This window comes from Hyla sarda, chromosome 6, assembly GCF_029499605.1.
Source record: "Hyla sarda isolate aHylSar1 chromosome 6, aHylSar1.hap1, whole genome shotgun sequence".
Classification (NCBI taxonomy): domain Eukaryota; kingdom Metazoa; phylum Chordata; class Amphibia; order Anura; family Hylidae; genus Hyla; species Hyla sarda.
The window spans coordinates 243,956,068-243,979,654 of NC_079194.1; the positions used below are offsets into that span (position 1 = coordinate 243,956,068).

At 39.3% G+C, this 23,587-nt stretch overlaps 1 protein-coding gene across 1 annotated transcript in view; it reads left to right on the forward strand.

Annotated features, from left to right (window-relative positions):
• The window catches only part of IGF2 (insulin like growth factor 2), a 38,745-nt gene extending 15,385 nt beyond the window's left edge, over positions 1-23,360 (forward strand). The window contains exons 2-4 of the mRNA XM_056526867.1: positions 11,004-11,166; positions 20,277-20,443; positions 21,275-23,360. Of these exons, the coding sequence (XP_056382842.1) occupies positions 11,004-11,166; positions 20,277-20,443; positions 21,275-21,505 (561 nt within the window). The 3' untranslated portion in view covers positions 21,506-23,360. The remainder of the gene's footprint in view (positions 1-11,003; positions 11,167-20,276; positions 20,444-21,274) is intronic.
• Positions 23,361-23,587: the final 227 nt, after the last annotated feature.

Here is a 23,587-nt window from a genome sequence, read left to right on the forward strand (position 1 = left end):
TAGTACATATTCTATGTTTAGCAAACTAGCATGGGTCTACCCAAGTGATATAAATATTTAGTGTGGAAATAATACAGCAATATACTTATCCATCCCAGACTATGGTGTTTAGGACCAGATGCTCCCCTTTTGCAGGAAGTTCAAAGAGACCAAAAAGAGCCATTTACCAGACTATTATACCTTAATGCTCCACCTTCTGGCTTAGGCTCCACCTACTTTCCTCACATAAAGCGGAAAAGTGGTTCTTTGGCCATGCCTACTGTGGCTGTGTTTGAAACTAAGCTTTAGACTGTGGGGGCAGGGAAATGTATACTAAATGGGATATAATCAGGGGTCAAGTCCTGGGGAAAAAAGTGTGGGAACTCACCCAAGATTTCCACTTAAAGGGGTACTAGACATTTTATACCCTATCCGCTGCTGGGGACCACCACGTTCTCCCTGCTGCACCCGACATTCGTTTAGAGCGTTGGGTGCAGCGCGGAAGCTTGTAACGTCACAGCCCCTCAATGCAAGTCTATGGGAGGGGGCATGAGGGCCGTCACGCCCCCTTCCATAGAATTGTATTGAGGGGGCATTACTGTGACGTCATGAGCCTCTGCCCCACATCACCAGTCATCCAGTATGGAGCGAAGTCTGGGGTGCCACAGCCGAGATTGCAGGGGTCCCCTACTTTGTATAGGGGATACGATGTCTAGGGGCGGAATACCCCTTTAAGGAGTGGTCTTGCAGGACCCCTGCTAATGGGAACTGCGTTCCTGCTGTGGAAAAAGTGCAGGAACTCCATTCCCATGAGTTCCTGCAGGACTTGAGCCCTGCATATAATGGATATAAAAACACATATTTTAATATCAATAACAGTGAGCTATCCAAAAAATGTGCACACTATCTGTGTGCAACTTATCATCACCCAATAAGTTCTTCCACCTCACTTTTTATAAATAAGTCAATACTATCCATTTCTCACAAAGCCATACCTCATACATAAATAAAATGAAAAATAAGACATAAAATAATAAATCAGTCCTCTCAGCCTCACAGACATTCATTCATGCAGTCAGGGGACGGTAGAACTGTAGGTTATGGCTAATTGTTTGCAGTTGCCCTGACCTAAAATTCCTATCATTTCCGAGGATAAAACCCCTCTGGAGTCTCAATCTCGGGGTATTTTTTTTCTTTTTTTTTTTTTTCTATTTTAAATCAAATTTAAACCAGCCAATTATAGAATTTACAGAAACAACAACATCTTGGAGGAAACCGACTCCATCCCCTTTCACTTTTGACAGGATCTGATTGTGTAATTATCAGAAAGGCATACGACTCAGAGGTGGCAGTGGAGACCTCTTAAAAGAAACTTTGTTTGTTCTCAAGTCTCAAGTGCTAAATGTGAATTCCAGGCTCCTCATACAGCAAAGGCGCAAAGGTTAGGGCAGGACTGGAGTATAACCCTGTTTGAACTCAGCAGTTTTGTGACTTTAATTATGGCTGGCTTCTCATGGTTAATGGCCAGGCAGACTAGAGCTGTCAGTGCCCGCGACCACCTACACGACCCACCAATATTGCTGCCATAGAAAACATCTACTATGTTCATTATTTCCAAGCTAATACTTTTCTATTCATTGAAAGCTAATGCTTCTCTTTCTCTATGGATACTGAATTACAGTGCATCTGCTCATATATTTGGTGACCATCCAATGATTTTGCAGTTCTGATTTGTTGTTGACCATTGTCCGAATCCCGTTTTTCAAGCTTGCTATGAATAACAAGAGGGTACTGGATGAGCCTAAAATGGATTATAGGTATACTACAAAAACACTTGAACTGCTGACCAACTTAAAGGGGTATTCCGGTAAAAGCTATTCTTTTTTTTATTTATTTTTTTTTTTTAAATAAACTGGTGCCAGAAAGTTAAACAGATTTATAAATTACTTCTATTTAAAAATCTTAATCCTTCCAGTACTTTTCAGCTGCTGTATGATCCACAGGAAGTTGTTTTCTTTTTGAATGTATTTTCTGTCTGACCACAGTGCTCTCTTCTGACACCTCTGTCCATGTCAGGAACTGTCCAGAGCAGGAGCAAATCCCTATAGCAAACCTCTCCTGATCTGGACAGTTCCTGACATGGACAGAGGTGTCGGCAGAGAGCACTGTGGTCAGACAGAAAATATATTTAAAAAGAAAACAACTTCCTGTGGAGCATACAGCAGCTGATAAGTACTGGAAGGATTAATATTTTTTAATAGAAGTCATTTAGAAATCTGTTTAACTTTCTACCACCAGTTGATTTAAAAAATAAAATAATAAAAAAAAAAATTTTTTCACCGGAGTAACCCTTTGAAGGGGTACTCCACTGCCCCAGTGTCCAGAATCTTTAGTTTCGAATGCTGGGTGCGGGGTCGTGAGGTCACACCACACCCTCTCAATGCAAGTCTACTGACGTCACGCCCCCTCCCATAGACTTGCATTGAGGGGGTGTGACGTCATGACGCCCGCACCCAACGTTCTGAACTAAACGTTTCGGAGGCTGGGGCAGTGGAGTACCCCTTTCATTCATCAGGCGGAGACTTGGTCACAGATGCTAGAGAAGTTCTTTAGAGTGATTAATCTTACAACGTTGTATGCAGTCAGTCCACAAGGAGGGTCCTGCTTATTGGGTTTAGGGTCATACAGTAAAAATATATCTTATCTTTAGGTGAAAATGCTTATTAGATTACTGGCGGGTAAGCTCACGGATTTTAGCACAACACAGACTAATGCAGTCAAAGAGTCCGATTTTACTGACAGCCAAGAAGTGAGGCACTCCAGCTTCACTCAGGACTAAGATCCGGTATGATCTAAACTTTTGACGTGTCTGGACAACATGTTAAAGTTTACTTTGATGACACTAACCAACATATCCATTTAGGGGCATTGTCTGTAGGGAGCTTTTGTGAGCTTCCCTTTTATTTTGAGCTTTCCATTTATTTTATTGCGTCATTGCTCATACGTTTCAAGCATGATGCAGTCATAAATAAGGATTAAGGACGATTAAGTTGTCTGAAATGTGTTGGTGGTGGATGATGATTTTACAAGCATTATAATAAAGAACTGAACCTATTTATACTGAAGCTGGAGAACTTTTTGTTCTACTGGATAAATGCACAACAGGGCCCCAGGATCTAGAAGTAATCTCACATGCTCCTTTCATACAAACAGAAAGATTGGATCCTTTTCTATGGCAGCAGTGCTGAGCTTCTTGAATTCGGATTGTCAGTTTGTTGTCTTGCCGCCATCAACAGAACTCAACTGGTGGTACATACCCCACGTGGGCTACATGCCATGTCTATGGAAGGTGCTGACACTGTGTTTATAGCCAGCATAGTGTAAGATCATAGTCTAGGTGGCACATGGATGTAACTTGTTCAAACACTGGGTACTTGACTTAGGAACATTAAAGGGGTACTCTGCCCCTAGACATCTTTTCCCCTATCAAAAGGTTTGTAGATAAGATCACGGGGGTCCTGCTTCTGAGACCCCCACGATATTGGCTGTGGCAACTGTGACTGGCAATGCTGGGCGGAGACTCGTGACATCACGGACACGCCCTGCTCATGACATTACGGCCATGCCCCCTCAATGCAAGTCTATGGGAGGGGGAGTGACGGCTGTCACGCCCCTCCCATAAACTTGCATTGAGGGGGCGTGGCCATGACGTCACGAGTGGGGCACTGCTGTGACATCACAAGCCTCCGGTGCTGCACCCGACGCTCTAAACGAACGCCGGGAGCAGCAGTGAGATCGCGGGGGTCCCGCCGCTGGATAGGGGATAAGATGTCTTGGGGCGGAGTACCCCTTTAAGCAACTCTTCCCTAGAAGCTAAGATTAATATGGTGTGGTGTGGTGTGACCTTGGATTTCTTTATGTTCAGATGTTGTTGATAAAGATCACATCCCATAGACATCAATACAGATAAAAAGGAAAACATAAAAATAAGGCCATTACTAAATCCATTGGATAAACCTTAATTTACATGAACATTTGCGAAATGTATGTAAGGTCTTATATACATGACTGCAATGTTTAACTATGCCATTTGCAAACATGTACTTCAGAAGCCCTAGAGGTCATTTACTTAGTTTGAGCAATATTTTTCAATGAGTTTATTTACATTTTTCCAGGGTCACATATATTATGTTGGAATCCTCCATAGATTTTGTTTTGCATCGTGGATATTGATATAAGGAAGTAATTTTAGGCCTCCAATCCTTGTGGGACATGGTTGTGTTTGTTTAAACCTGCAGTCACTCACTTCTGCTGAGAACTGAATAATGCTCCTAAGTGCTTAAAGGTGCATGCTCCATATAAGAAAGTGCACGCTAGCAGATGTTGTCTTGTGAAAAACATCTCTATGCTGCCTACGCACATTTCAGCGCTTCAACACAAGCCCAATGGTTTCTTCTATTGTTTTTGTCTATGCTTTTATATAGCGAGACAGATGTATTGGATATTTTTATTACAGATGTGCCCTAATAGTTTGGACATGGACATGTCACAGTGTTTTTGTCTTGTAGTTTTATCTATACTTACAACCTAAGGCTAGCGCTACCTACTGGCAAGACAACTTACAGGCATAATGTAGCACAGCGTTTCCCAAGCAGAGTGCCTCCAGCTGTTGCAAAACTACAAATCCAAGCATACCAGCATGTAGGAAATTGTGGTGGTTTTGCAACAGCTGGGGGGTACACTGCCTGGGAAACAAGGTTGCAGCACATAGAAATGCAGTGTAGAGTAGTGTTTATATGGTGCCAACTTATTGTCCCCAAATATTTTTTATTTATTTTACAGTGCCTTGGTTCCAATTGGGTTAAAAATGTATACCCTGCAGATATATGTGTATTAGGCTAATTTCATAGAAAACCAATAAAGCCATCATGTTTTGGCATGTGTTAGGGGACTGGAGTACCTGAAGAAAATGTTCAAAAAACAAAGGGAGAAAATAAAATAAAAACTCCATGGAAGCATTAATCTGATTCGAACCGATGACCAGACAAGAGTTCTGACCACTGAGACACCATGCTGCAGCGCTTGGGAGTTTACAACTTCATAGCCATAGAAATACATATGGATGTTCCCAATGGGGGGGATTTTCCACATCCTCCCAAAGTGAATAAAGTTATCATTGGGCACATCCATATAGATTTCTATGGCTATAAAGTTGTGAACTACCGAGCGCTGGCTATTTGTTTTTCTCTTTATTTGCAGAATTTCACTCTAAAGAGGGTTGCTTGCCTCTAAAAGTGCCTATGATAAGCTATTAAAGGCTTCCTTGTTTCTGGGATCCCAAGAAAGAAGCTGTCAGCAAGTATTCTATTTTACTGTAGCACCCCCATAAGAAGAATAATGCATTACACGGTTTGGTTTGAAATCCATGAGACTGTCCATGTCATTGCTAAGTTCTCCACATAGACCTGCTGTGGTTGGGATTTACCTCTTATAAGATACTTTTAAACCAAATTTGAATGCCTCAGCAGTTCCTATCCTAAGATCCAAACTATCTGCTCTCTTTTAGCAATGTTTTCTTAAGTAAAGGTGGAAACATTGGCTTCCAACATGGAATCCATGGGAACAATTTCAGTGATCCATAGCAACCGGTCAGGAATTAGGCTTTATTTGCTGACAGTGTAATAAACTATAAAAGCATATATCAAGTGCAATAGGGTAAGACAAATTTACACCTAAGTGTAATGTTAGTAAATAGCCTTAACAGCAAGGTTAACAAGCCAGAAATCCTGACACATGGCCATAAATTCTGGGACGGTGGCCAGCAGAGATTGACGTGAATCTTTGCTTAAACTTCCCATTAAAGAAGTACAAGGAGAATATTTCCACCTGTTATCCCTATACCCACCATCATTTGTGGGCGGATGGTTCTGTAGATGAACATATACTGCTAATAGAAGAATAGTCTAATATTATTTTGTCCCAATTTTGCCTTAATATTGTGTAAAGATATTTTGCTACAAATTAAAAGATTTGGATTTAAAAGATTTTCACATGTATTGTGACTTTTATGCTTAAAGTAGATGTTAGGGCAGTGGTGGTTGGTGCTGGTAATATTCAATAGAAAATGTACTAAATGCCTGGATTATTGTGCCAACTAGTTTAGCATATCACCTACTACAAGTCACCTACCTCCTTTAAAGCACTGGTACCAGTTTGGCCGTACACAGACATTACTGCTGATTTTGTTAAGACCAGTCAATAATCTATGTATGAATGGGAGCCTCCTCATTCTTCACTAATGGCAGATATAAGCAAAAAGAAGGATTACGCAGTTGGATTTCAACAAGCCTGATCCTTTTCAGTAAACAGATAACCCAGACTAGACTGTCAAACCCTTCCCCATTCTCACCTGAGTGTATGGTGGTGCCACTGGGGTCCCCATACACCTTAGCCAAAAGTCAGCCCTGGACTCGCCCACTTTGACGGGAGCAACTGACTGTCTAAAGTATATGGTGATCCAAAGAAAGAAATGGTCTCCGGCTCCCATAAAAAAAATAGGTTTATTAGAAAATCCTTAAAAACATAGAGTGTGAATATTATCCAAAAATGGTAAAAACCAGTACATCCTCGAAAAGCCTGGCATTTCGAGGATGTACTGGTTTTTACCATTTTTGGATATTATTCACACTCTATGTTTTTAAGGATTTTCTAATAAACCTATTTTTTTTATGGGAGCCGGAGACCATTTCTTTCTTTGGATCACCATATACTTTAGACAGTCAGTTGCTCCCGTCAAAGTGGGCGAGTCCAGGGCTGACTTTTGACTAAGGTGTATGGGGACCCCAGTGGCACCACCATACACTCAGGTGAGAATGGGGAAGGGTTTGACAGTCTAGTCTGGGTTATCTGTTTACTGAAAAGGATCAGGCTTGTTGAAATCCAACTGCAATGTTTTTAAGGATTTTCTAATAAACCTAATTTTTTATGGGAGCTGGAGACCATTTCTTTCTTTGGATTACCTGCACTGAGACCCGGCTGAGTTGTCTGCCATAGCTTCCATTACTAAGATGCCAGCGTTGCCGTGATTGAATCGTCCACTGACTCCTTCAATGTGTTGAGCTGCCCCTTTTCTACTCTTCCTATTTTTAAAGTATATAGGGGCCTTCTGACTTTCTCCCAGCATATGATGTTAATTTCAACTGCCCAACACTTTTGTTCTTTGAAAGATAAGTTTTTGCCATTAATGCTGCAGCTCATCCCTTTTCTCTCCATTGAGAACACATGAATGTTTGGCCATGTGTATGGGAGGAGCCGGTGAGATAGATGTGGGCCGCCAGCTATTAAATATGTACGGCCACCTTTAGACTTTAGTGGAGAAAGCAGCTGGAGGAAATTGAACAGTCATATCGAATCCACATCTAATGGGCATTTATGGCAGATCCTGTATGTATGCCATAAATGCTTGGAATGGAAACACCCATTAGGGCCACTTTTGCATATATGTTTCTGTTTGTGAATCGGACCGTTGGCATGTATCTATCCTGATACTTCCATTCACGTACTAGCTTGGCTGAGCATGCATGTGTTCTGTATGGACAAAGGGGGAAAAGATGGAGCTGGATATGGCTGGCAGTGGATTATCTCCCTAAAAACAAAAGGATAAAGCAGCAAATCCAAAATGCCCGATTCAACTCACCCCTACACCTCAAGACCCAGCATAGGGCCCTTCCATTTCTCTATTTGTATGTAATAATGAAGCTATCAGTTCATGCTCATGGACAGAAAAGGTGTCCTGAAGATTTTTCTTATCCTATTTGTCTCTGTTTCCAACACTGAGAATAGCAGGACCATTACTTTAGAGAACAGCTGTCAACCACGCTACAATCCCACCTACATCGAGCTTCTCAGCAGTGTAAGCATTGGGGGCAAACATTAGTGGTTATTAAACAATAAGCTGTGTTTGTTTTCTTTTTCCCCAAAGCACCATTTCTTTTTTTATTCATATTATATTATACTCCAGGCGAACCTCTTTAAATTCAGACACAAATCCAAACAATGCATCCAAACAATGTATCTATGGGATAAATATGATTTGTAGAGTTATACTTGGCTTTAGAGACGGCAGCTATTATATCTTGTTGACAACTGTATTTATGTGAACATATGTATTTGGCCCTTTCAGAAAGTTACACGGGAATTGGAATGAACCACAATAGTTACTAGCAGGTTGACATCTCAGATTTACGGTTGGACTACACTGTAAATGTTTGTTCAAGCACTTGAGAATATTTGCATTGTCTATGGGTATTAATAGAATGGCGAGTTACACAGAACTAAATTTATCTCTCCAAGCAACTGGGTGTAGAGGTTTACAGATCAGTTGTTGAAGCCAATACAATAACTTAAGGAGGAGTGTAACTTATACACAGGAGACAGCGCTAGCTGCTATGTTTCCTGTTTCTGCATGGCTCCAGTTTGTGGTGATTTATGACTCTTTGACTTCATAGATGACGATTACCAAATTAAAAGAATATATAAAAAGTCTTCAGTTGTGTAATATATTTTCAGTGAAGTCATCCTGTTCTGCTGAAGGAACATCAGTTGCCTCCAATAAGACCCTTTGGGACACTTTGTGTATACAGCATTGACTTGGAATGAATTAGTTTATGCGGGCCACCTATGGTTGTGTTTAAAGTCAGTATTTCACCTTCCCAGCCCCATCAGTGATGATTAGAAATGATACAATTATTGCAGGGGTTGTATGACACAGGAGGAACATAGTAGGGAAAAGTAAAAAGAGGAGGACAGCGCCTCATGTAATACCTAAGGCACCAGTGTCCCAACAAGGACAGGGAAAGGTCAGCTCTTCAAGATGGCCACTCACCTGTTCACAGAAGTAATGCGCATATCACCCCAATGGGGTATCAATAGTCTTGTGGAAGCAAAATGGGAAAGAAGGAGGGAACCATCTTCCATGAGGAACATGAAGAAATGAACCAATGACTCGTTTCGGAGGTACAGTCCTCCTTCCTCAGATTGGCATACCAATCGGTATGCCGATCTGAGGAAGAAGGACTGTACCTCCAAAACGCATAATTGGTTTTTAGTTATTAATAAATTTAGTGCTATATATTACTTTAACCATCCTTCAGCATCTGGCTTGACATTTCTGCAACCAAAAAAGTTTTTTATTCCTGTCAATTTCTACAGGAGCAACATGGCTGCCTCCTTCCGGAAAGAGGTTCTCTCTTTCATGTGGGCTACTGAAGTAAAACACTGAGTTGCAATACCTGATGCAGCCTATGGCACTGTTTGTGGAAAAGGAGCAGTCATGTTTTTCTAACATGAAAATGATCTGCAGATGCTATATGTTAGGGTGAAGCCATATGAGTGCCTGTCTGCAAATGGGCAAAATACAGTAGTCAATGGCCGAGTGAGTTTGTATACTTGGCAAAACCATGTCTGTTGATTTAAATTATAGACATCATTCACATCTCGTTTATGCGGGGATACCAGCAAAGTGTTTTTCCAATTCCTACCCATTGATCTTAGTCGACTGAATGTAGTTTATTTGTAACTATGTTCAGTCTGTTTCCTGAATCTATATATTTTTTTTTTTTGCAAGAGTCAAAAGGATTGTCTCCTGAATTCTATTGACAATGTAGCCCAAAACAGGATGTATATGAATGGGGCCTTAACTCCTTGTAAATACTGTATTTCCCTTTTGGTATCATTGTAGAATGATGTGGCCACCCATGATTGTATAGAGTTTGTAATAGGCACAGAATATTTTGATAATTCCTTTTCTTCTTCAGACTACGATCACACGTACAGGATCAGTTACATATTTCTGTTGCATATTTTGTGCAGCTGATTTTGCTACCCATTAAAGGGCACCTGTCACCAAACTAAACTTTTAACATATTGTTCTTTATGTAATTATAAGACACTTTGCCATTTACTTGCTGTTGAAATTCTTAACCTTTATATGTTTTTAATGTGATTAAAAAAATGGCCACTAGATGGCTCTGCACTCTTCCCTGCGCAAGTCAAAAAGTTAGTTTGGTCTCCTCCCGGACTTTCAGAAGTCCAAACTCAGGAAGTGGGTGGAGTTCATGGTGAGACACAGCTCTCACAGGTATCAGTTATGTTGCACTTGCTGGGGAATGCCCAATTTCTCCTTCCGGGAGCTCACACAATGTGAGCAAGGGGAAAGGTAAGATACATAGCTTTTTAAAGCTCGGAAAAAAAAATTAAACATTGGAAATGGGGTTTGGAGAAGTTAGGGAATATAATCTGAGTTAGTTTAGAAAATATGGTTTGATGACAGGTACTCTTTAATTTCAATGGGAAGCAAAATCAGCTGCAGAAAATATGCACCAAAAATAAGCAGCAGATCCTATACGTGTGAACATACCCTTAGGGTATGTTTAAATCCCCTATATTTGCTGCAGCTTTTTTGTTGCAGATTTCCCGCCCGAAATGTTATATTGTGATTTTCTCATTGAGTAGCCAGCAGAAAATCTGTAGCAGAACATCTTTGATTTTTCTTCATTGGCGACACATTCTTGGAAAAAGATGTAATCTTTCTACTCATTATCATGTAACATATTACTTGTGATTTGTCATGGGGCTGCTTTCAAATTAAAATATTTTATCAATGTCAATTTGTTATATACCTTTCAGTACCTGTTTGGTTCTCTATTCTGATAGTCCAATTTCGGCCGTGCATGATGGCACTAAAATTGGTACCAGGGTCCACCCATTGGGGCCCACAGCGATGTCACGGAATTAGCATTGATATTATAAAGGTTTACAAGAAAAGTATTCTATGACACTAAATAAACAGTGAAACCTCTCCAAAAGACCACCTTTTTAAGAAGACCACCCCTTGCCCAGACTGGAGCTTCCGTGACAGATTTTGGGTGGTCATCTCAAAGAGATTTTACTGTATACTGAGTTTTTGCTTTATTACCTGGCCCTATTGCAGCCATTGACATCTGTAATTTTTTTTATTTCTTTAGCTGCCAGGGCTACCAGTCAACAGACACGCCCTGTTCATCCTCTACACCTTCATAGCATACACAGCAGAATCATCCGGAGTACACTGCGTGCCCGAGACCCTCTGCGGTGGACAGTTGGTGGATACGCTGCAGTTTGTTTGTGGAGATCGGGGGTTCTACTTTGGTAAGCAAACTACTTTAATCCTACAATATATATATATATATATATATATATATATATATATATATATATATATATCATTCACTTTAACAAGTAATTTCTTAATTACCTGGGATGGAAGTTGGTCTGTTCACAAGTAATACATAGATTCATGAATTCATAACCGCATAGAACAAAAACACAGAAATATGTAAGCAATGTCATTACCCAACAACTGCTGCTGGTATAGTGTTTCCAAGCTTTGCTCCCAATTGGGATGCAGGCCTGTTGTCGCCAGAAGGGATCAAAAACATACTCAAGTGCTCTGCTGGGGAACTGTTTCCATATTTTCCTCCAATAACCACTTAACACATTAAGTGCCAGACAGGGGTGAAACATAGGTGCTTGTGCACAATTCTTAAGCATTGTCTTGTATTCTTTTTTAAATACTATATTATCAATATTATTGTCATTTAATATAGAGATCCCCAACCCAGTCCACAAGACCCACCAACAATCCAGGTTTTGATTTTTTTTCCCCTGTTGTATTCCAATGGAGTACCTGATAAAACCATGTATGTTGGTGACCAATGATTTATAATCCATTGCAAAATGCCAAAGGGACTGACTGACTAGCCTGATGCTATTTTGGGCATTTATGATTAGATGAAAGGGCTTAAAGTGATACTCCCCTGGAAAACCTCTTTTTTTTTTTTTTTTTATCAACTGGTGCCTTAAAGTTAAACAGATTTGTAAATTACTTTTATTTAAATATCTTAATCCTTCCTGTACTTATCAGCTGTTGTATGCTCCACAGGAAGTTATTTTCTTTTTGAATTTTCTTTCTGTCTGGCCACAGTGCTCTCTGCTGACACCTCTGTCCATTTTAGGAACTGTCCGGAGCAGGATAGGTTTGCTATGGGGATTTGTTCCTACTCTGGACAGTTCCTAAAATGGACAGAGGTGTCAGCAGAGAGCACTGTGGTCAGACAGAAAGGAAATGTTTAACTTTCTGCACCAGTTGATTAAAAAAATGTTTTTTCAGGGGAGTACCCCTTTAAAGGGCTACTCCATGCCTAGTTGTCTAATCCCCTATCCAAAGGAGATCGCTCCGTGCAGCTGAAGAAGGGGGGTGCTGCAGGAGAGATTGCGGAGTTCCCCAGCAGCAGGAACCCCGCGATCAGACATCTTATCCCCTATCCAAAGGATAGGGGATAAGATGTCTAGGGGGGGAGTGGTTAATACATCCCATGTTCATGGGACCATTTCATGGCTGCAGATGTCTTATAGTGATATGACATTAAAATACGGTATTTAACAGGCTGTCTCATAGTAACAAACCATCTTCTTGTGCGCTGTGATATATTGCTCTCTTGTGGGTATTGCTTTCTATTGTGGAGACCACCAGGTGGCATAGGGAATCTTACAGGCAAGCACAGGCAAAAGGTGTGCAAATGATGTCTCCTGTAGAAGGAAGAAAACTGTGTTTAGCACAACCTATTAGAGGTAGCTTCCCTAAAAGTAAATCTCTGAACCATTAAAGACCCCTTTAGCCAAGCCAGAATTCACTCCAAAATTACAAAACACTCATCTGTAGTTTTTGAGCCTTGGCAGTACAGAACCGGGAATAGGCTGGTTGGGTGAGGAGTCTTTGATTTACTGTAACTTTTGGGGGGTAGTGGTTTAGCTTGCCGAGACTAACCTTGAAACAGCTGTGTAAAGATGTGGGTCTCTCCATTTTGGATGAGGTTCTGATTGACCAAAATCCTTAGTCATGTTTTAAGACTCTTTAATGGGTTGGAAATTGACCTACAGAGAGGTTACATCCAACAGGTAGCACTAGAGACAGTTTTTTTTTCCTTCTGGAGAAGGGCTAAGTTGCACATCATGTCAATGTCCATGTCTGACATGAATAGCAATTTATTTGAATGGTTGACATGTAATATTTCCTGCGGAGAAACACTGTACTGTTTCCACAAAAGAAACTGGCATATTGTTTTACACCATTGAAAATGTCCACACAAAAAAATCCTAGCTTTTTCACAGGACTGTACCTATAAGTATGTTAGTTCAGTCCTGGAATGTAGCCTGAGCTTGTGATGTCACACTTCATAGTGTCATTTGCTTAATTCTTTGACAGCTGTCTATAGTACAATAGACAATGAGAGGAGAAAGTGCTTCTCCATGAACAGCTGATAAGAGTTTGTTCCCTGTAACTTGTGCTGACTATGCACATTCTTGGCCTGTGTGTCCTTCTCGGTAAAATTGGCAGGGGAGAAAAGGAAGATCCAGGCAGGAGGCAAAATGGGGGGGACAGCGGTTCACTGAGCTAGGTCCCACAAAGACCCTCTTTGTTGCTTCCTGCATTCCTCCCGGAGAGTAGATGGAGGGGAGGAGGGAAATTGTTTACTTCAAATTCCCCTTTAACTCAGTTTGATTGATTTGGCAAAAGAGGGAGGGTGTTTGAGGTAAGAGAGGGGCAAGGGAAGGACCTTTACTGAAAGGAAATTGCCAGCATATTTACAGCACACATGTCGTGAGAGAGAAAGAAAGACGAAATCCAGAAAATCTGCTTGGCCCAAAAGGCCGATCATGTCTTGCTGGCTAATAGGCTCTTGTGAGCCAAAAACACAGCTAGGTTGTCTATGTATCTATGTACAGTTTTGGTGATCAACATCTATTAATAGAACTTTTGCATTCTGGGACATATATATTATGTTTGTTATTACAGGTTGTAATTTCTTTATAATAGTGCTAATATGGCAAGACTGAAATTACAACTAAATAGACCTAAAGCCATGGCCTGTCGATCATCTAAGAGTCCATCTTCAAAAACTCCCACCGATCACCTATCATTGTGGGAGGAATATGCTACTGCCCTTACTATTGAATTAGTATGTAGCATTACATGGAGGCTATACAGATAAATGGCAGACTATGACCAGGCTGGGTCCATCAAAGAAGAAGAGGTCCTTTGTTAGCAGCTCTTCGCTCTAATTCACAGACAGGGGTCACGAGCAGGGGACCCTCTCTATGACATTGTTTTTTCCTAATTGGACATATGGAAAGGGGATGTCTTCATGGGAGTAATTTTGCCGATAACGTTATAAAGGGGAAATGGCTGATAATTCAACTCTTTACTCTTACATTGAGGTGACTGGGAAGTGGAGCCTCACTTTAAATAAGGTAGAAAGTTGCGCCCTGTCCGCTGTAATTGGAGCTATTATGTTGCCGTCTGCTTTGTAGAAAGGCCAATCTTAATCACTGGGAGTTATTGTTTTTGTTTGTGGAGGGAGAATCTTTCCACAAAAATGTTTTTTTTTCTTCTCTTTCTCATTTTAAAATAAGCTACTAAAGCCGGTGCCATCATTGTTGCCAAACATAGCTTAACAAAGTACATTTGATTTCTGTTTTTTTAATGCTTTACAGTGAAGTGAAGCTTTTATTGCTAACAGGACTTGTTCTCTGCTTGCAACCAAGAATATTGTCGAGTAGGCCAGGCTGGAAGCCTTCTCTGTGGAATGTGTACGGCTTTCTTGGCACCAACTTGTGTCTAACATTCATTTTAAGTCATCACTTCTTAAGAATGCAAAGAAATAAATGGGAAAAAAGGGCGCTCCGAGTGCAATACGGTAGATGACCCAAGTATCCCCACTTTTAGTAACCCAGCTTAACAAATGGTGTTGTGCTGAGAGCACAACACCTTGATGTGTGTGTAGACTCACTCGATATATAGAAGATCCTTGCGGGTATAGAGGTGGCAGCTTCCACATGGACCTGATCCTCCATAGGGGCACCGATACAAATACTTCTCAATGGTGGAGGGAACAAAAAATGCTGTATCCCCAAAAACGTGGATTTCTAGCGCCGTCCTCATAAAGGCTATCAGAACAGTTTGTTCAGGAAAACATATATATTGTTGCAACATAAGTTTCGCACCCGACCCGGGTTCTTCGTCAGGCAGCAGATGTATGTATCTGCTGCCTGACGAAGAACCCGGGTCGGGTTCAAAACTTATGTTGCGTTAATAAATCTGTTTTCCTGAACAAACTGAGGACAGCGCTACAAATCCAATTTTTTTTGGATACAGCATTTTTTTGTTCCCTCCACCATTAAGACACTTCTTAAGAATGGCATAAAACTCATGAACAGTGCCATACAGAAAAAAACTAGCACTGTGCCAATGACCTTCCATACTGTACCTGAGTGTGCCTCTGGTGTGATATGGAAGCACATGGTGGTTTTGTCCCATGGCCACACAGGCATTCACAAAATCTTCACATGTCTATGAATAATAACAATTCCTGTATTCATATAGTGCCAACATATTCTGCGGAGCAGTACAGAGATTCCTGAACCCAGTAGGGTTCACAATCTACAATCCAAACATGGGGAAGCTCAAGCAAACAGAGATCATATAGATGTTTCCCTTGGTGGGATTTGACCTCTCAACCCTAACAGTGCTAACCACTGAACCACTATACCAATGTGCTTTTGTATAGTGTCCATTTACAGCTTTGCCACGTGCATGAGCCTTCAGGCTGGAGAGTGTACAAGAATATTTCCAGATGTGTGGCCTCCTAAAGAGATTTTCCTCTACAAAACATTTCCCTCTACATGTATGGATGATCTGATAACATACTATATCTTTCATCTCCAATGCAGATGTGGCCCTGTGAATTACAGTTTTCAAGTCTATTAGGAATCCATAACTCCACCATCCATACACACACACTTAGAATAATATGGTATATCCAATCTATATTTAATCTATAATCTAATTTTTAAATGTTTACAACTACCAATGTAAAAAGAGAATATTGCCCCATGAAGGTCAATTGTGTCTCCAATGAAGTACCACGCATGCTTGGAGAAGCTAGCATATGACGACAGAATTTTTTCTGTACTGGATAGAAAGTGGAATATTGAAGGGCAGCTCACAATCCGTTCAAAGAGAAATCTTCTTTATTAAAAAGACAATGCATTTTGAGATAATTTTTATCAGATTTTCAGGTTATATTTGCTTTCTTTTGTAATGACCTTTAATATTGATTTCATATATAAACACTGGTAATGAGAAAATAGTATTTTCTCGTTAAATTCCAAGTCATTCTAAGGCTGCCCAGTGATCTATATTCTATTTATACTCCTTCGAGTACCACGAAAGACAGCAACCAAACAAACAAATAGTCAGACAGCTTTTTCAAAACAATGCATCCACTTTTTATGTTAATTATATATTATCCCAGCCTGTTCTTTGGTAGATGGTAATTATAGGGAGAAAATGATTTTAGAAAAAATATATACATAATTAACACTATGAAAAAATTCTAAAAAAATCGGCATGTATAAATAAATCTCTTGATCAAACAGTTACTTGGTACTTGGCCACATCATAAGGTAACGCCAACTCCACAACTTTAGTACTACCAACTATTTAGAAATCTTTTTAAGCAACATTGGTGAAGAACTATAAACAGTGAATCACATGAACATGGATTCTTACTGTTATATGTAATGACAAGGAACATCTGTAGGGTACATGCTGAATCAACACTTCAGTATATCAACATATTCAGCCTGCATGTATGTAGACAGCACATTATGAGTGCATTAACTACAGGGATTCTACAGGGAAGCTCTATTTGTTTATATAAGCTCGTCCGTTGACATGGGATACATCTGTACGGACAATTCTCTCTCTCGGTGTTCAAAATGGATTAACTTGGGGTTTTGTTGAATTTTAATTTTTAGCTTGGGTACTATATTAGCCATTTTTTATCATTATAATATCCACAACAGTGGAACAGACCATAGCCTTCAGCTGTCATCAGGATTATCTCTTAAGCTAAACCTGGCCATAGACAGAATAAATTGTATTAGATTTATTATATACACAGGGAAACCTCCCTAAAAGACAACCACTCTGAGAATGTGCACAAAATGTACATTAGCCCTCCTTTCTAGGAAACCATTTTTAACTGCAATTTTGGGTGGCCATCTCAGAGAGGTTTTACTGTAACAGTTATGATAATTTGGTCATGTGACTCCTGTTTTGTCCAATGCCTACACATATCTAACAATATTTGATGGCATGATATCTATACTTGCTTCCTTTCTGAGGCAGGAGGCATTTGAAGTATCTGGAGGGCACTCACCCCAGTGCGCCAGTCTGTGTATTGTAGCAACAGAGAATATTCCTAGCAGTTAAAAATCTGAAGATCTCTTTAACAAGCCTATTCCATATCTACAGTAGTGATTTGTGATCCTGTTAAAGTATTCTTCAATTTTATGAAACTATGGACATAAATTGGGTAAGCATTGTTTCACTAACTGTGTCCATAGACATTAGAAAGCTATTGGTCAAATGCTCCTTTATCAACAGTTATCTTTCCCATGGTCAGTCACTCCCACAAAACTTACAGATTTGACCAATAATAAAATCTGTATTGACCTTATATAGGTGTTGTGCTTCCATTTATAATGGGAGCCACAGGTTTCAACTTGATCGTCAGCAGATGCCAACATCACCCAATGGACCCCAAGGACTTATGAAGGAGTCCCCTAAAGTGTGTGCATGTAGTGCTGTTTTTCCAGCTAAAGACAATGCAATCTGAAATGGAGGCTCCTAATAGTTATGAGGTTACAAAGTTTATAAGGTTTAAAAAAGACAAGAGTCCATTAACTTCAACCTTAAACCCTACTGTGTTGATCCAGAGGAAGGTAGAAGCCCCGTATGAAGCTGCCACCAATTGCCTCTGACACAGATGTGAACAGAGATATGTCTGGAAAGCAATATTTACAAGATGGAGGCAAAACAGAGTAGAATTGCCCTTAGTTTTCCTACATTAGGTATTAGGCAAGGTGGGGAGGGCAACACTCACTGCCCATGATTTTCTGGGATAGTGAATTACAATTGTATGAATGAGCACTGCTAGGGTGTCCATTTAGATTTTTACCATTAGGCACCTTTTCCAAGACCAGTTCTAGCTATTTCTATGAATATTTTTGCTTCTGTAAAAATCTGTCCTTGAGATATTATTACATAAATCTGTGTAGATTGTAGGGGGAAAAAAACTAAACAAAACATAACATTCTGTACTATTTCACGGAAAGTTAAGGTAACCACATTGACAGTCTTCTACTAATCAGACAAAATGACTTCAGTTGATTAGTAACTAAAAAAGTATTGATCCCAAACTGATTGCTTGCATGGCTTGTCTTATTTTAGTGTTGAAGTATAAAATTAAGGGGTGCTTTTGTTTGGATAACTCTGCATTGCTGGGCTCCATCTTGCTCTTGATCTGAGATAAACTGAATCTAAGGGGGTCCTGGAAGTGACTTTAAAGCTTGCCAAACATATCATAACTTTAGCTAATTCTCCCAGCTGCTCTATAAATCTCAAACATGCACATGATCTAAGACTGTTACCTCATGAACAAATTTCCGTTACATTGACATCCAATATGTCTGATCTTCATCTCCCCCAACATTTGCCATCAGAAGACAGGAGACTTCTATGCACATTACATCATTGACTACACCTGCCGAAATCAAAGGTGTGGATTGACAACATTAACTGCAGTGATCCGGTGAAATCTATGATCCCCATGCCCTCCATTTTTACAATGTGGAGACCTTTGGAGTAGTACATGTATCACATATGCTCACTAGTGTTAATAGGATTATTCACTTTGTTCTATCAGTTTATATTCAGGATGACCTGACTGTAATTCACTAGTAAAGCTCATGAGTCATAGAAGGGTTAACATACTAAAGCAGAATTAATGGAAAAGAGCTGAGCGAGCTTAGTGTGACACCCCCTATCCAGAAGTGAAATCCAAGACTCTTGTTTACATGGCTTACTCTGCTGGTATTTGAGCTGAGGGACATGAATATTTATCTGACATCTTTAGGCCCATTTAGGAATAGGATGATAATGATATCTTAATAACCTATGATTAGTGGCTTATGTATGGATAAAACAACTGTGTGTACTTTCATTATAGCATCATGTGATCTATTGTAACCTATTGGTATGTAATGTACAGTTGTATAGCCGTCCAGATGCTTCAGCTTTTAAATACAAGTTTTAGCATTGCCTGAGGAAAAAAAATACAAGAAAGGGATTCTGGTGCACTGGCCTGAGACCAAAAACTCCTGGTGTTTGCGTTTCCAAGAATCTTGTCCCTACAAGAGTTGAAAGTGGCAAAAACAGTCCAGGCTGGGAAACCAAGATCGCAGACTCAGAGGCCTATTTTATTGATACATAAGATACAGTAACAAACATATTAGCCCTGACCGACATAATTCTGGTCTATTACAATAGACAAATGTTTTCTGCAAATTATAGATATAGGGATCTCATTCTATCTGTGGGATCTACAGTAGGTCTATTGCCCCTATGAAAGAAGACCTGTGACCACCCTTTTCTCTTGGAAATAAGCATACTCCTACAGCGGACAGGGTGAGGAAAAATAAATAATGAAAACACCTCACGTAATATAGGCAAATATATGACCTCCAAAGTGCAAACAAAACTCAACAGAAAATAGAGTCACTTGATAAATATAAATATAAAAAGATGATTGTTATTATGATGGTAAAAAAAAACATACACACAAAAGAGTCTCCAAACATCAGAGACAAAGGGGTTATCGCTACAGAGGAAAAAAATGGAGATCTGTTCAACACAGTAAAGCAGGTAACATATGACAATGCACATACAAAGGTCCTATCCTAATAGTCATAACATATAAGAAGGATAAAGCCATAGCATATAATAAAGCTATCTTATATTATATATTATATTATCTCTATAGACCAGAACCAAGTGGAAAAGTATGACATACAAACCAAGTTAAAAAAGTACTCTGGAGTAAGGGTGGGATGTCACCGCAACGTGTGTTTTGGCCCAGCCTTCGTCTTTCTTTATCTTAAAGTTAAGTTAGAAAACTTAGGACATTTCTCTTAAAAGTTCCAAGAACAAGGATGTTTATTTAACTACCTTATTTATATTGTATTATCCACCATAATTAATCATATAAGACAAAAATATTTAAGTATCTAATATGTCCTTATATTGTGAATGTCAGATTACTAAATGTTAACAAACTATTTCTGTGTTTTCCCAGAAAAGAAAACTGTACGCACCAGTCGCAGGCCTAACAGAGGAATCGTTGAGGAATGCTGCTTTCGAAGTTGTGACCTAGATTTATTGGAGACATACTGTGCGAAGCCTGTAAAAAATGAGAGAGATCTATCTACTGCACCCACCACAGCCATGCCATCCCTGAACAAGGTGAGTGTGAAGGTGTCACGTTTTCTGTTATCTTAATATGATCAAGAAATCTGCTGAGTAAAAGTAAACAGTAACATAGAGAACTGACTCAAGATGTGCAGAAGATGAGGGTTTAGCTGGTGTGGCCAAAGACTTCAAATCATTAATTGTCTGCAGAATATTTTGTGAGTCACATGGAATGAGTGCCCATTTGGGTATTAGGGCAATGCCTAGAAGTTGACCACAGCCCATTGATCAGAAGAGCATTCCTTAAAGTTTAGAGTGTAGATCCAATTGCAAAAATGAGGGCTCTGGGTAAGAACAGCTTAGAAGGGGCCAATAGAAAGGGAATATCTGAAATCTATGAGCGAATACTCTTTTGCCCAGAGCCAGAGCTAGGCTTACTTTTACCCATGGCAATGAGTTTGTTTGCTTTCCTTTCTAAATACTCTGGCTTGTTGGCACACCCTCTGGAACTTAACACCTTAGATGCCCTGCCAGCCCCCTAACTTACACCTATGTTTTAAAAGAGTTATTCAGGCCTTCCTGTGTTAAAGACAACAAAGACTACATACTCACCCCCCAATCCTCTGCCAATACCCTTAACACTGTCCGGTTTGTACTGTTGCCCTCTTCTTCTTGGTTCCTGTGATTTTTCATTGGTCAGTTAATGTAAGGAGTAATTAAATTCCTTGTAAAATAATTTGTTGTTGATTTGTAGACCTCTGTGTTTTTTTTTGTGATTTATGTATCGTAATTTATGTATCCTATTTTTGGGGTTTGTAAAATTTTAGCTTTTCACAAATTTAACTGCTAAATGGTAACGCCAGTGGTATCTCTTATATCTTTAAGGACATCTATCATAAGCATTCTCACAAGTACTCCAAATATGACATTTGGCAAAGAAAATCCACACAGCGTCTACGGAGAGGAGTTCCTGCCATTGTTCGTGCTCGCCAGTATCGATGGCGGGTGCAGCAGATCGAAGAATCACAGCAGGTTATATTACATCGGCCTTTAGCTACACCACCTGCGAAGCAGCATCACCTCATTCATCAAGGCTCAGATCCATCCCACAATTGAGCCAGAAAATCACTATTAAAGAACATTCTGCTGCCATCATCTTCTGTTTTTAGCGTTCGATTGTTTTTTTCTGAATGACAGGGAGAGCAAGCTAAACAACAGAAATGAAGCCTAAAAAACTCCATGTGACACCTCACAGAAGAGACAAAACTTAGCAAAACGAGAGACGCCAAAGCAGGAACAACATTGTTTTTGGTGGGAAATATTTCTGTGGATTTTTGTGTCCATTTTTTCTATGTTTATTTTTGTTTTACTGCATTTCATACTAGAACCTTATGTGTGTGTATGTGAAGATGTATGCCAAGACGCAAAAGCAGTTGTCTATACACGCACACGAATATGCAAAAAATAAATAAATATATGGTTAGTTGTGGCACATCAAGGCCTAAGAATGCCACTAAGGAAAGAAAATGTTCTACCAATGGAAGTATTGTACAAATTCCATCCTGATGCTAACCTTAGCGTTGGAAAGAACAAAATCAGTGCGGAAAGGGAACTTTTTCTTCCGTTTCTTATGCCTGGTTTCTACACTACTTAATGTCTTCTTTATTTTCCTGTAGCATTTATTGTCAGTGTCCAAATTATTTGCACCTTTTTTAATGCCTGAAATTCCAAGGGCATGTAAGGTTTTTGGGGTTTCTCTTTCACTTGACTCCTCTGCATCACCAAGTTTTGCAGCATCATACATAGTGGTATGTTGCAGTCTTTGGTATCTAAGGGGCTGAGCGCAAGATTCCAAACGTATTTGCACCTTTTTCTTAATCATTGAGAACTAATAAAAATGAAGGGGAAGTAGGCAGAGTGTTTTTATAGTTTGAATTTGAGCGCTGTCTGCTTTGCACATATGCCACAGATTACAATGATTTTATATATGTATAATATATCTATATATTCTATTACTTTTTTTTTTGCAAAAAAAAAAAAAAAAGGTAAAAAAAAGTCAAGCACTATTTTTATGGGATTTTTTTGTAAAGCAATGAAAGAAGGGGACATTATATTTTAAATATGGTGTCCTTTTGGTGCTAAAGTTATTAAGAGGGGAAGAGCTGGACTGAAATGTCAGATTTAGGGTTCATAGAATACGGAAATCATTCAGTGTCGGCTTCCATAGATTATTGAATCCTTGCCATAGAATAAATTTAATAGATTATCTATTGAACTTGAAAAAAAAATAATGCTTTTCGTTTTAAGAAAAGTATCTTTTTCCTTCCTCAGAATTGTGTAGAGGAGCGTTACTTAAGATAAAGCCATTTACCTACATTCATGATGAGAATACAGAATGCAGTTGCGTGGTCACTCACTGACCTACGGTAAAGGGAATTACAATATATAATTGTATTTGCGGTTAGTCTCATCCATACATAAGTGATTTCTATAGTACATACTACAGACTGTTGATTCTACATAGTTAACCACCTCACTTGTTTAAATAGCCATATGGACTTACAATCTAGGTTATATATTACATGCAGCACTGAATATTTTTTTTTATATTTTTTTTTGTAGAACAATAAAGATCATTTTCCTTCCATAAGTTATTGTTAAATGAAACCAACCAAATTCCCATTTAGTCAGGAAAGAATGTGACGTATAGATAATGCAGATTGAATCAAAATCTGAGCAGATTAACCTTGTGGTCACATTGCTGTAATTTTAGTAAATGTCAAAAAGTAAAGTGGTTTCCAAAATTAGAAAAAAGTCTCCCTTTTTTTATTTTTTTATTAAATCAACAACAGTGCCCCTCTTGTCCATGGGTTATTTCTAGTATTGCGGCTTAGATCCATTCAAGTAGTTAGGATTGAGCTCCAATTATTTCTAAAAGCCTATAAAAAAAAAAAATCATTGTTCTGGGATTGGGATAAAAAAGTTTTTTCTTCTCTTTTTTTTTCTTTTCAAATACTGGACAACCCCTAAGTGTACCTAAATGTTTATACAATTTCTGTCATGTCATAGCTAAATGTCAGAAGTTTAGATTTTTAGGGGTCCGGCTACTGAGATCCCCGTCAACTGCTAAATTGTTGTTTTCTCTTGTTTCCTTAGAAAGCCAAGCACACAAAGAAGGGGCACCATAACATCTCTCTA